At 45.6% G+C, this 12,996-nt stretch overlaps 1 protein-coding gene across 1 annotated transcript in view; it reads left to right on the forward strand.

Annotated features, from left to right (window-relative positions):
* LOC120995286 (protein argonaute-1) overlaps positions 1-12,996 on the forward strand; it is a 101,871-nt gene that overhangs the window by 65,164 nt on the left and 23,711 nt on the right. Inside the window, exons 2-8 of the mRNA XM_040424386.1 lie at positions 2,275-2,458; positions 5,827-5,947; positions 6,037-6,218; positions 6,320-6,456; positions 6,769-6,903; positions 8,035-8,122; positions 8,204-8,351. Coding sequence (XP_040280320.1) covers positions 2,275-2,458; positions 5,827-5,947; positions 6,037-6,218; positions 6,320-6,456; positions 6,769-6,903; positions 8,035-8,122; positions 8,204-8,351 — 995 coding nt within the window. The remainder of the gene's footprint in view (positions 1-2,274; positions 2,459-5,826; positions 5,948-6,036; positions 6,219-6,319; positions 6,457-6,768; positions 6,904-8,034; positions 8,123-8,203; positions 8,352-12,996) is intronic.

The raw sequence follows: 12,996 nt of genomic DNA on the forward strand, positions 1-12,996 counted from the left end.
CAATTCTATGACGGAATGCATAACGGAATGCTATTAGAGGCATTCCGTTATTCATTCCATCATAATAGAAGTATATGGCCTGCATAACGGATCCGTCCCGTTTCCGTTATGCAGGAGAGGATTTCCCTGCATAACGGAAACGGGCCGGATCCGTTTTGCAGCTCATAGACTTCTATTATGACGGAATAAATAACGGAATGCCTCTAAAGGCATTCCGTTATGCATTCCGTCATAGAATTGCATTATGGTCCATGGTAACGGAATCAATAACGTAATTCTGCTTTTACCAAAAGAAGCGTGAACGAATTTCAAAATATGATATTCGCTCATCTCTACATCCATGAATATCCATCTTTTCCATCTGTCCAAAAAAGGCCAAAAAAAACCAACAATCTATATTCCAGGAGCCGGGACCTAGCAACGAGAAGCAGGTAAGAATCCCATTATGGGCCAGACCAGGAGGGGCCAGGCCTCATTCACACGTCAGTGTTTCGGTCAGTCATTTCTATCAGTGATTGTGAGCCAAAACCAGGACTGGAGCCTCCACAGACATAAGGTATAAGGGAAAGTGTATTGCGTAACCGCCGCATGCGATCCGCAGCACGGGCACGGAGCCCTTACGTTCGTGGGCATGAGCCCTAAAACACTGATGTGTGAATGAGGCATAAGTATTGCACAGGTAGTTAGCACTCATTGATGAGGTAACCATAGGCCACGGCACCCATTTATTAATCTATGGTAGCAATTAATGATGTGGAGATCAACATTACCCAGTGGTTTATTGACTAGAAAGTAAAGGATAGAAAGTCTGAGTTGTGTTAGGGTCCATTCACACGTCCGTAGAATGGGTCTGCATCCGTTCCGCAAATTGCAGAACGGGTGTGGACCCATTCATTCTCTATGGGGCAGGAATGGATGCGGACAGCACACAGTGTTTTTTTAGGAAATTGGATAGACAGATAGTTGACGGCTGTGCATTAACTTGGCATTAGTCCATCCTCGTGTGCCAGCAGCAGCAAGCTTGATTTTCACACCACTGAATTCAGCTCTTCTGGTGTCTAGTGTAACAAAGGTGAGGATGACCATGTCTGCATGCCGGTTGAATTTGGAGGAGTAGAGTATAGTGTTCCCATGGCACAATGAGATGATGGTTTTTGGTCTATTATGGCAACGTCTTCAGATCCACGAACCCTGACACTTCATCTATAGAGAATATTTCTCTAAAGTCTAAGGATAGACTTGGTCCTACAGCCAATGCACCTTGTCAGTGGCTCATGCACACGACTGTATGTATTTTGCGGTCCCCAAAAACCGAATCTGCAAAAAATATGTGTGCATTCCGTATTTTGCGGAACGGAACAGCTGGCCCTTCATAGAACAGTACTATCCTTGTCCGTGATGCGGACAATAATAGGACATGTTCTATTTTTTGGCGGAACAGAAATACGGACATACGGAAATGGAATGCACACAGAGTAACTTCCGTTTTTTTGCGGACCCATTGAAGTGAAGGGTTCTGCATATGATCCGCAAAAAAAACGGAACGGACACGAAAAAGAAAATACGTTCGTGTGCATGAGCCCTTAGTAAGTTTGGATTCTTTGCGGAAAAACCCTCATAGGAGTATTTCCTTTCCTTACCAAACACTCGGTGACATACAAGAGCAAAAGAAAAAATCGCTACATTCATATGCCTAGAATATCATCACAAGAGTTGACAATGACGAAGCACTATTCTTTACGTACTCTACATTAAAGGGACCATTTGCGAATTTAAAAACATGGCTACTTTTGTTCCATGAACAGCGCCACTCTTATCTGTGGTCAATGCATATGTGGTAAAGATCATGGGTAGAAAAGGCTGTTCACTTGTGTTAAAGGGGTATTCCGATTATACAAAGCTATCCCCAGGATAAGGGATAACTATTAGATTGGTGGGAGTCCTACTTTTGGGACCCCCACCAATCATGAGAACGAGGGCCTTGTACCCTGTGGCGTCCCTTCGAAATCAATGGATCGGCTGGTCGGGCATGCGCCCTGCCACTCCATTCATTTCTATTCAACCATCTCCGTGACTCCCATATATATATGAATATAGTGTTCATTTCGGGGGGCTCCATGGGGTACAGGGTCTCTGCCGATCTAATAGTTATTCCCTATCCTATGGATAGGAGATTGACTTTATATAACTGGAATAATTGACACTGCAATATAAAGGAAATGCTTGTCATGGAAAATGTAATCTATGTATTTTATCTTTTTGTTTCTCCAATAGCCCCAAGTGGGTTTGTTCCACCATTACAGCAAGTGTTCCAGGCTCCACGCCGTCCTGGGATTGGCACAGTTGGGAAACCAATAAAGCTTCTTGCCAACTACTTTGAAGTGGACATTCCCAAGATTGATGTCTACCACTATGAAGTGGACATTAAGCCAGACAAATGTCCCAGGCGTGTCAACAGGTGAGTCCTCGACTGTTTGAAGAAAACTAAACCATTGTTTCCCTGTAAATCTAAAAGTTTGCATACATCTTCATTAGCTGTTGGCCAAATGCTTGTTTTGGCTGACTGCTATCTCTCCGGACTCCCCCATACACATGCATGCTTGGCTAGGCGCACAGAGTGTGTATGTGTTTTCAATCGGCTTATCTCCTGAGAGAAAAAAAGGTTGGGCATTAAGACTCAAAGCACCCGATCCTTCTCTCCCATGACATCATCATTTGTGGGAAAGTTGGATATTCCATATCACATTAATCGGATCCAGTTATGTCTCCGTTCACATCAATGTGTATATTAAGGTCTCTCAGCTCCTGAGTTCACACATGTAGCAAAAGTCAATCACCAGACAAAAGAATTCTAGTTTTGTTTGCTTAATATACCATGTGCAACAATCCTGACATATGTACACTTTATTCCATTCCATTATGTAGAATATATTCACCCTTGTGCAGTCAAAGTATGTAATCAGTTCTAAATCCAAGAATATATTCCAGAAAGTCTTAAAAGGACCAGATGGAGATGTTGCATGAGGTGACTAAGGCCCCTTTCACACGGGCGAGTTTTCCACGCGGGTGCAATGCGTGAGGTGAACGCTTTGCATCTGCACTGAATCCGGACCCATTCATTTCTATGGGGCTGTGCACACGAGCAGTGATTTTCACGCATCACTTGTGCGTTGCGTGAAAATCGCAGCATGTTCTATATTCTGCGTTTTTCACGCAACGCAGGCCCCATAAAAGTGAATGGAGCTGCGTGAAAATCGCAAGCAAGTGCGGATGCGGTGCGATTTTCACACACGGTTGCTAGGAGACGATCGGGATGGGGACCCGATCATTATTATTTTCCCTTATAACATGGTTATAAGGGAAAATAATAGCCTTCTGAATACAGAATGCATAGTACAATAGGGCTGGAGGGGTTAAAAAAATTAATAAATGATAATATAACTCACCTTAATCCACTTGATCGCGCAGCCCGGCTGCTCTTCTGTCTTCTTCTTTGCTGTGCACAGGAAAAGGATCTGTGGTGACGTCACTGCGGTCATCACATGGTCCGTCACATGATCCGTCACATGATCCATCACCATGGTAAAAAAGATCATGTGATGGACCATGTGATGAGCGCAGTGACGTCATCAAAGGTCCTATTCCTCAAAGAAGAAGACAGAAGAGATGCGGGCTGCGCGAACAAGTGGATTAAGGTGAGTTAAATTTTTATTTTATTTTTTTTTAACCCCTCCAGCCCTATTGTACTATGCATTCTGTATTCAGAATCCTATTATTTTCCCTTATAACCATGTTATAAGGGAAAATACAATCTACACAACCTTGAACCCAAAACTGAACTTCTGTGAAGAAGTTTGGGTCTGGGTACCACATTCAGTTTTTTATCACGCGCGTGCAAAACACATTACACCCGCGCGATAAAAACTGAACAACGGAACGCAATCGCAGTCAAAACTTACTGCAATTGCGTACCTACTCGCGCGGGTTTGCCGCAACGCATTCGGACCTTATCCGGACACGCTCATCTGCAAGGGGCCTAAGGAGGGAGCCATGCTTGTCACGTCTTGGGGTATCCTCCCCCTTTCCAAGCATGTACTCTATGTCCTTTGAACAGGTAAACTAGCCATAGTCACATGACCCTTCAATACACCTGTCAGCTCTTATACTTACTACTAATATTAAAATAAATATGTGAGTAAAATAAATATTAATGTTATACAAAATGACAGAAAAACACTTCATGCATCTATATTATTTTACTTTAAATACTTTATATTATTTCGACTGAAGCCTATTGAATAATCCCCACTGGAAGATCACTATACACATTCAGCCAGCTAGCTTAATGTGTATTGGGGCCTCAGGCTAGGTTCACACCTGATCGTTTTACAGCGCGTTCCTACGCGCTGTAAAACGCTCAACAGGCAAAAACCAATGTTTCCCTATGGGCATGGTTCTCACCTGAGCGTTTTACAGCGCGTACGAACGCGCTGTAAAACGCCCTACGCCCCAAGAAGTACAGGGGTGTACTGTCGCACGTTCCCGCCTATAGACCCGATAAAAACGCTTGTAAAAAGCGCTTATCGAATACGCTCAGGTGTGAACCCAGCCTTAAAGTACACGACAGTCTAATAAAGCTAGAAGCAGCCACCTCACGTGGATCCAGATATCCCCCCATTGATTGCTCCAAATGGCCTGCTAGACTTATTTCAGGCTGGCAGTTCAGGGTGTGTGTCCTTTCTCAGGGGGCTTAAGGATGAAACTGTGTATATGGATAGCCATGTGGACATAGAAACAGGAAAAAAAAAACAACAGCAGGTGGTGCTATACAGATACAATTTGTTGAATAACTCGGTACTGGCTGTGCTAAATTTTTTATTGCATGCTATTCTAAACGTATTGCGATCCAAATGCTGGTTTGAAAATTGTAGAATATTTTTCGTGGGACAACCCTTTTATTAGTTGTACCTATAGGAAAGTTTTCATATATATGGTTGTATTTTACTACTAAATGTGAACTACAATGTACAAAGATGTGATTGTGAAGATGGATCTAAGTGATCAATACAACAGGAGGGTTGTTATAATCGGGCACTAGTAGAAACTTTAAAAGAAGGCTTTACTTCATACTTTTATACTTTACCTTGTGAACTGCGTTGAACTTGGTGTTGGTCGGGAGACACATTTGCAACAGAAATGGAAATAAAGAAATGGCAAATAAACATTTCAACACACTTATGCAATCCAAACTGGCGGGATTTGGAGGCCACCTCTGGTAAACACAAGCCACCAGGAACACCCTAAGGACCTGCTTTTTTGGATATTTTCTCACCCAGTCATCATTATTTACCCCTGACTTATGAAAGTCACTCAGATCCATACGTTTGTACACTTTACCTGTTTCCAACGCCTCAACGTCATGAACTGAATGTTCACTTGTTTTTATTATATCCCTCCTAATACCAGATGCCATTGTCTCAAGATATTCAATGTTGTTCTCTTCATCTGTCAGGTTTTAATGTTATCTATATACAAATCTAGGGAGGCCAACATAGTACTAAAGTATAATGCTGTTTTAAAGGGGTTGTGTTGATATATTGTGTTTATCTCTATCAGCTCCTAACATTGTGCCCCAAGAAGTATGTACAGTATGTGACGATCTGGCCCCTGGAAGACAAATAAAATGTGTGCACCCCAATCTTCACTCACATTTTGTTTCCTTCTGCACCAATATGTTGATTGCCCACACTGTAGTGATCTATGACTTTTCATTGCATAACTCAACTTACTTATCTGACAATTACTTCTAATGTTTTATATATTCAGGGAAGTTGTTGAATACATGGTCCAACATTTCAAGCCACAGATATTTGGAGACAGAAAACCAGTATATGATGGAAAGAAGAACATCTATACAGTCACAGCATTGCCTATTGGTCATGAAAAGGTAAAACTTTACACTCAGCTTGAGGAACCATTGACAATTCATCGTGAACTGTGGCTATACCACCATCATATATATGCTCTTATTTGCAGGTTGATTTTGAGGTAACTATACCTGGTGAGGGAAAGGATAGGATATTTAAAGTGTCCATTAAATGGATGGCAGTGGTGAGCTGGCGGATGCTCCATGAAGCTCTGGGAAGTGGGCGAATTCAGCTGCCTCTTGAATCTGTGCAGGCGCTAGATGTAGCCATGAGGCACTTGGCTTCAATGAGGTAAGAACCTTAACTAACTTCTATGCCTTTTTAGAGTAGAAGAGAATGCAACAATCTGTTAGGCAGCAGCTCCTGGAACATACTTGGTGATTTCATTGCAGGTATACTCCGGTAGGCCGCTCCTTCTTCTCACCACCCGAAGGTTACTATCACCCGCTGGGAGGAGGGCGTGAAGTCTGGTTTGGGTTCCATCAATCTGTACGTCCAGCCATGTGGAACATGATGCTCAACATTGATGGTGAGAGGGAATCATCATCTGCTCTGTATTATATTTAATCTATACCATAGCTTGAGTAAGGGCCAACATGGTGGGATGAAGCTTTGCTCCGGACACATACAGTGCTGCAGGATTCTTATAATGTGTAACGTGTATTTTAAATTTTTTTACTTCTATACATGTTCAGTAGCCACACATCATAAATATACAACACAAGGTGCTGGAGCAATTGCTTATGTTTTCTGTTCTCATTCTTCTGATTTGTCATTGCAAGGATGAGGACTTTATGCAATCTGTTCCTTATACGGCTTGTTTTCCCCTCTGTTTGTTTAGTGTCTGCAACTGCATTCTACAAGGCTCAACCAGTCATAGAATTCATGTGTGAGGTTTTGGATATTCGAAACATTGATGAGCAGCCCAAACCACTTACAGACTCACAAAGGGTGCGATTCACTAAGGAGATCAAAGGTAAGTCATTGTAATTAAAGATTAATATGTATTACAGTAGTGCTAACAAAATACATTATTGTAAAAAAAAAAAAAAAAAAAGTTTCAGGAACTTCTTTAACTTTACCATTTGTATTCTTTTTTTGGTTCTTGTTTTCCCTCCAACTCACTATACTCCACTATTTCATTCTTACTCAAATGCCAAAATGCCCCAAAGATTTAATATTGTATAAATTAATCACTTACATAATCACTATTTGTGGGAATTTTTTAAAGCTGCCACACCAGATTTCTGTCATTTAGAAAATTTGCTAATTTTTGCATAATTTTCATGCCACTCTTGTGATTTTTCTGAGAATTAGGTGAGTTAGTGGTAGGTGGCGTGGCCTCCACTAACACAGAAAATGTACTATAATTTACACCAGGACCTAGTGTAAAATATGGCTCAGTTCATAGCTGGCGTAGATTTGGCTTTCCGGTGCAAGAGGGCAAGAGATGCGTCAATTTATTAAGAGGCTTACCCAGTTTCTAGAAATATTTTCTAATATCCACTAATCTATTTTTCATGTGACATATATTTGTATATCACATCATAACTTACCCCTGAAGCTCAACAGAAGATTCCCATCTGTGGGCTATGTAAGCTCCTACAGTTCTCGGCTGCTGTGTCCACATGGGGCACAAGATGGCAGTGGTGGTGATATTGACTCATATAATTGAATTCTGTGCTGTCCCTGGATGGACCCTCTTTTGCACATGCGCTGAACAATAAATCAACATGTTTAACGCAAACACAGAAGAAAATCCGTCCAGGGACAGTAAAGACAGTGGTGACGTGGATGAATTACATAATCCACACTATCATGCACCCTATAGATGCAGCGACTGCAGATTAGAGGAGCTTGCATAGCCAAAGATGGTGACCCAGGGGCCTTCTGCTGTGCCTCAGGGGTAAATATGATTTGACATACAGATGTGTGTCACAAAAAAAATAGATCAGGGGCTTTTGGAAAATATTTCTAGAAATTGGTCAACCGCTTAATTAGGAGTATCTTACTCCAGCGCGAAATCGATCAAGTTTTGATCAAATCACCCCACCGGGTTTTATGGACAGAGCTATATATTTCATACTACTTCTATGCCTATGGACAGGTTTAAAAGTGGAAGTCACACACTGTGGACAAATGAAGAGAAAATACAGAGTTTGTAATGTGACTCGTCGACCTGCCAGCCACCAAACGTAAGTAGACACTTGTGCTTGTACTTATTATGGATTAAGAAATGGACGTGTCTGAATGTTGTATCTCATCTTGTATTGTAGGTTCCCGCTGCAGCTGGAGAGCGGTCAGACTGTTGAATGCACAGTAGCTCAATACTTTAAACAAAAATACAATTTACAGCTAAAATACCCTCATCTTCCCTGCCTGCAGGTGGGGCAAGAACAGAAGCACACTTATCTACCTCTGGAGGTGAGTTAACATAGTCCTTTTAATTAAAACTCCTGGTACAACTAATATTGTGTTGTGCCTATTGGAGGGCATGAGGGGTTGTATATAAATGTAAAAAGGCAATATGAGACCCTGAAAAAATATGTAAAGGCTGTCAGTGTTAAAAAATAACACAAGTCGTACTTACTTGGCTGACCCTGCTGTTCCTCCGCTGGCACTCGCATGCGCCTCACCAGTCTTTTTTTTGGTGCTTTAGCTATGATATCCCCAACTACCCCAATCAATGGCTGCAGGGATCAAGTGGTATTGCTGGTAACATCCTTACAACCCTTAAGACTTCTGAGGCCGGTGATTGGCTGCAGTAATTATGTGGGTTAGTCAGGAGGTCATCTCTGCAGTGCTGGAAACCAAGATCAGCAGGGAGCACCAGAATAGTAGTGCTGAAATGACGAGGGATCAGACAGAGTGAGTAAGTCTTCTTTTGTTATTTAACAACACTCCCTGACTTTACCTAAGTTTTTGGGGGTCTTGTAAACTCCCTTTAAAGAATACTTAGGAGAGAGAATACCTTTGTCATGCACTGTCCCTTACATCCGGCATAATACAATGTGTTGGATTTGTCGGGAGTAAGTACAGTATAATATTGCTGAACACTAGGGGTCATTTATGAAAGACCGCCATTTCAAATCTGATCTTTGATATCCCTGTGCTGGAGGAGGAGGCGCCCAACCTGGCTAAATTTAGGTGAATGGCGCTTTAAAAGTCACAAAATTGTTACTTCCAACTTTTTTTCTGCCAGTTTCTGGCATACAGAGGCATAGTGAAGGCCTCTCACTATGTTTAATTCTACAATTAGCTGCAATTAACATAATGCTGCATGTCATATCTATGTATACATCAATATTTCTCGCCCATATTCATTGGGGGACACAGGAACCGTGGGTATAGCTATGTCCTCTAGGAGGCGTTGACACTAGTAAAAGCTGTTAGCTCCTCCCCTGGCAGCTATACCCCCTCCAGCTTGGAGAGAGAGCTTCAGTTTTTACTAGTGTCAATAGGAGGCAAGACCTCCCCAGGGAAGCTCCTTAAGGTTTTTTAGTTTAGTTTCTTATTTTCCTTCTTTTTCAGGTCGCCTCACCTCCCTGTTCTCCCGGGAGAGCACGCCAGCGTTGGTCCGCCACGCTGCCTCCTCCCCCACAAGAAGACAAAGTGGACCAGGGCAGCTTCGCTCCCCTGCATCCCGCCAGCAGAAGGGTCACCCATCCAAACCCCCTATTCCAGCGTCCTGCCACTAGCTGAAGGGGTGACCCTGCTGGAGAAGAGTAAGGGGAACATGGCGGCAGGGAAGAGAAGAGAGGTGAGTACACGGGACTAGGTGAGTATGTTAACCCTCCTGGCCCTCCCTCCCTCTTGGTGGCGATAGCCTTCAACAGCACAGGGCTTCAGCGTAGCCCAGCACCCCTCAGGCCATTCCCAGCACCCCTCAGGCCATTCCCAGTTCCCCTCAGGCCATTCCCTGTTCTGGAGTCATTCCCAGCACCCCTGAAGCCATCAGCAGCCCTGATGTAATTCCCCTCACTCCCCCTCTTGATGTCCTCCAAGAAGGGACATCGGCACATAGGGGGTTAATACCGCCGTCCGGAGCGCACATGAAAAGAGGGGAGCGTCGGAGGCTCCGGCTCGCCGACAGTAATTTTCCACATACGGAAGGGAGTTCGCTATTGCCACCTCATTTCCACCCCTTTCCGGTGCGGGGTTAACTGCCATACGTTCGGCCGGCACCGCATCGGTGTTCCGGCGGCGATATTGTTTGCCCGGCCCGCACTGGTGTCCACCCGGCCCGCGGGGTGCAGCCCCCGTCCGATGCGGGGCGGGCGCATTCGCTTGCTGATCTGTTCATGAGGCCGGCCGATGCAGCAGCTAGCATGCCCTAATCGGCTGTGCACTGGGGCTTGGTTCGCCATTTTGCAGCCTGCTAGGCCGCACACTTCGTCACCTGGAGAAGGGGGGGCTCTCTGGCGCGAATTATTCCCGCCCTACTTCCCCCTCCCCAGAAACATGCTGAGCTCCGCCTCCAGTCCTCAACTGGCCTTAACCCTTTCTGCCCAGCCACCTCTTAGGCCGGCATATCTGGGATCTACTCTAGTGCAGGTTTTGTAATGGGAAAAACTTAACCCCTTCCTGCCTCTTGTGCGCTTGAGGCCGGCATCTTAGTTTAAAAAAATAAAAAAAGATGTGCGCCATACGGGTCCCCCTCCTCTGCCCTCACTACCGCGGGACCACCCTGTCTGGTGGTATCGCGCTGGGCCCGTGTCATATCTGACAAGGAGGACCTCTCATAGTTCCCAATCCGCCCTCCGTGGCCGTTTGGTTGATAATTCTCCACCTTCGCAGATCCCACGGAGGACAGCTGAAGTATTCCCAATCCACCCTGTGGGTCGTTTGGTTGATAATTTCCACCTGCGCAATTCAGTGAAGGACCTTTGAAGGATTCCAATGCGTCCTCCGGGGCCGTTTAATAATTCCACCACTTCCGCAATACAGTGGAGAGCCTCTGGAATTCCCAATCCACCCTCCTGGGTCGTTTGGTTGATAATTCTCCACCAGCGCATTCAATAAAGGACCCCTGACATTCCCTATCCACCCCCCTGGGTCGTTTAGTTGATAATTCCCCACCTGCGCAATCCAGTGGGGGCTCGCTGGAACTTCCCAGTCCACCCTCCTGGGTCGTTTGGTTGATAATTCTCCACCTGTGCGACCCACCCTCCGGAGTCGTTGGATTGATAATGCACCGCCTGCGCGATCCGGTGGACAAACCTCCTAGAATTCCCATTCCACCCCCTGGGTCGTTTGGTTGATAAGTCCGCAACTGCCAGGGGCGAGATTCTGAGGGGTAGACCTATGCACGTGCGAACCACAGCACCTCTTTCTCCTCGCAACCCGACCCTTCCTCCCTGGGTCACGCTCAGACACACCCTCCCTCACAGGAGAGGGTCCGTCCGGCGGCGCGGGGGGGGGGGGCAGAATCACGGATTCAGACCCCGACATGAATCTGAAGCAATCCCCCAAGATTGCGTCTACGGTGGCCAGCGGTAGTTCTCGCTATTCCATAGGCGGAATACTTGCACTACTTCGGGATGCAGTACTTACCTTATACATTATCCCTGCCACAGTTTCAGTGCCGGACACTGGTTTCAGTGCCGGACGTATGATTTCCCCCTTCTGTAGGTGGCGGAATTGCATCTCCACTGGGTTCAGTACCTGCCGTATGCATTAGCCCCTTCCTTAGGTGGCGCGATGACATTATCACTGGCTACAATGTGTGCTGTATACATTACTCCCTTACTTAGGTGCATTAATTGCACTCCTACGGGGTACAGGACTCGCCACATGCACTAGTTCTCGCAGTGGGCATTAACCCACTTCATAGGTGTAATATTTTCCCTACCACTGGCTTAGGTACTTGCCTTCTACATTCCACCTTCCATAGGTAGGGTAATTGCACCACCATTGGATACGGTCCGACTGTTGCGCTATCCTTCTATAGGCGGAGTGTTGCACATCACCGTGCTTCCTGTTGCATTTCCCCTTCCAAAGTTATCCAATAGCAGAGGAATAACTAAGCGTCTTCGGATGCTGCAATTCAACAGCACCACGGCTATAGGTGCCTTCGCTTAGTTCACAAGGGGGTGTGGCAATGGTCAGTACCTGCGGGTGCCCGCTACTCTTTCTCTAGTGTCACTTCTGTGTCTTAGAGACCCCTCATCTCCATGGGCCTCCATTGTTAGTCGGTCATGATATTGTCCACATCAATACGTAGTGCGTACACCATTGCACATATATGGTGAGAACGTTCCAGCGAGTCGAGTGTTCACTAACTGTATTCTCTATCCACCACTCCTTCTTTGGGAAGTGGTTATGCTGGCACTCTGGTTTAGCTGCTACAGCTTGTTCTCCTCCACAGGTGCAGCTTTTCGCTAATGCTCGAGTTCGTGGTCGCTGCAGTGGGACATTCCCTCAGGTAGGGGTCCTACCCTGGCGCTAGCTTGGCAGTTGCGCCTGTTCAGTGCCCTTCCAGGTTTTTAAGGTTCGCTCTACTTAACAGGGGCAGTATGGTACGTGGCTTCTACGGATAGTCTTAGGCCTCCCCTTCAGTTTTGCGCTGATGGGGCAAGCGCTGGCTACTACTGTGGGAGCGGTATTGCGTTACCACTACATACTTTGGTTCTTACTGCACAGCTCTTTCGTCAGGCGGTGGAATCTTTTTAGCACTGAATTCGGTGGCCTTTGCTGGTGGCCCCCTCCTCTGCTGGGGTATGGGGCTAGCAATACAGTGTCACTCACCTTGCCTGGCTTCCTCCTCAGGCGGAGTTTTTTGCACAGCCGCTTAATCCTTGACTACTTCTGTATAGCGCCGGTCTCAGACGGGGAATGAGCTTAGACCTAGCCTATTCTTCCCCTTTCTTTTCCTCTCTGGCTCATGGTTCATAGCCACCCCGCATGCCTTGGTAGTTCCTACGTTACTACCTTCCCTCATCTGCATTGCACGGGGTATTCATTTGGTGGCCTTTCATTCCAGGCACGCTCCGGTCCCGACTGGTGGGCTGTGGCGCCCTCCACATCCCTCCTTCTACAGGGACTCTTCCATTGGTCCGGGTGTGCTAAC

Source organism: Bufo bufo, chromosome 3, assembly GCF_905171765.1.
Source record: "Bufo bufo chromosome 3, aBufBuf1.1, whole genome shotgun sequence".
NCBI lineage: Eukaryota > Metazoa > Chordata > Amphibia > Anura > Bufonidae > Bufo > Bufo bufo.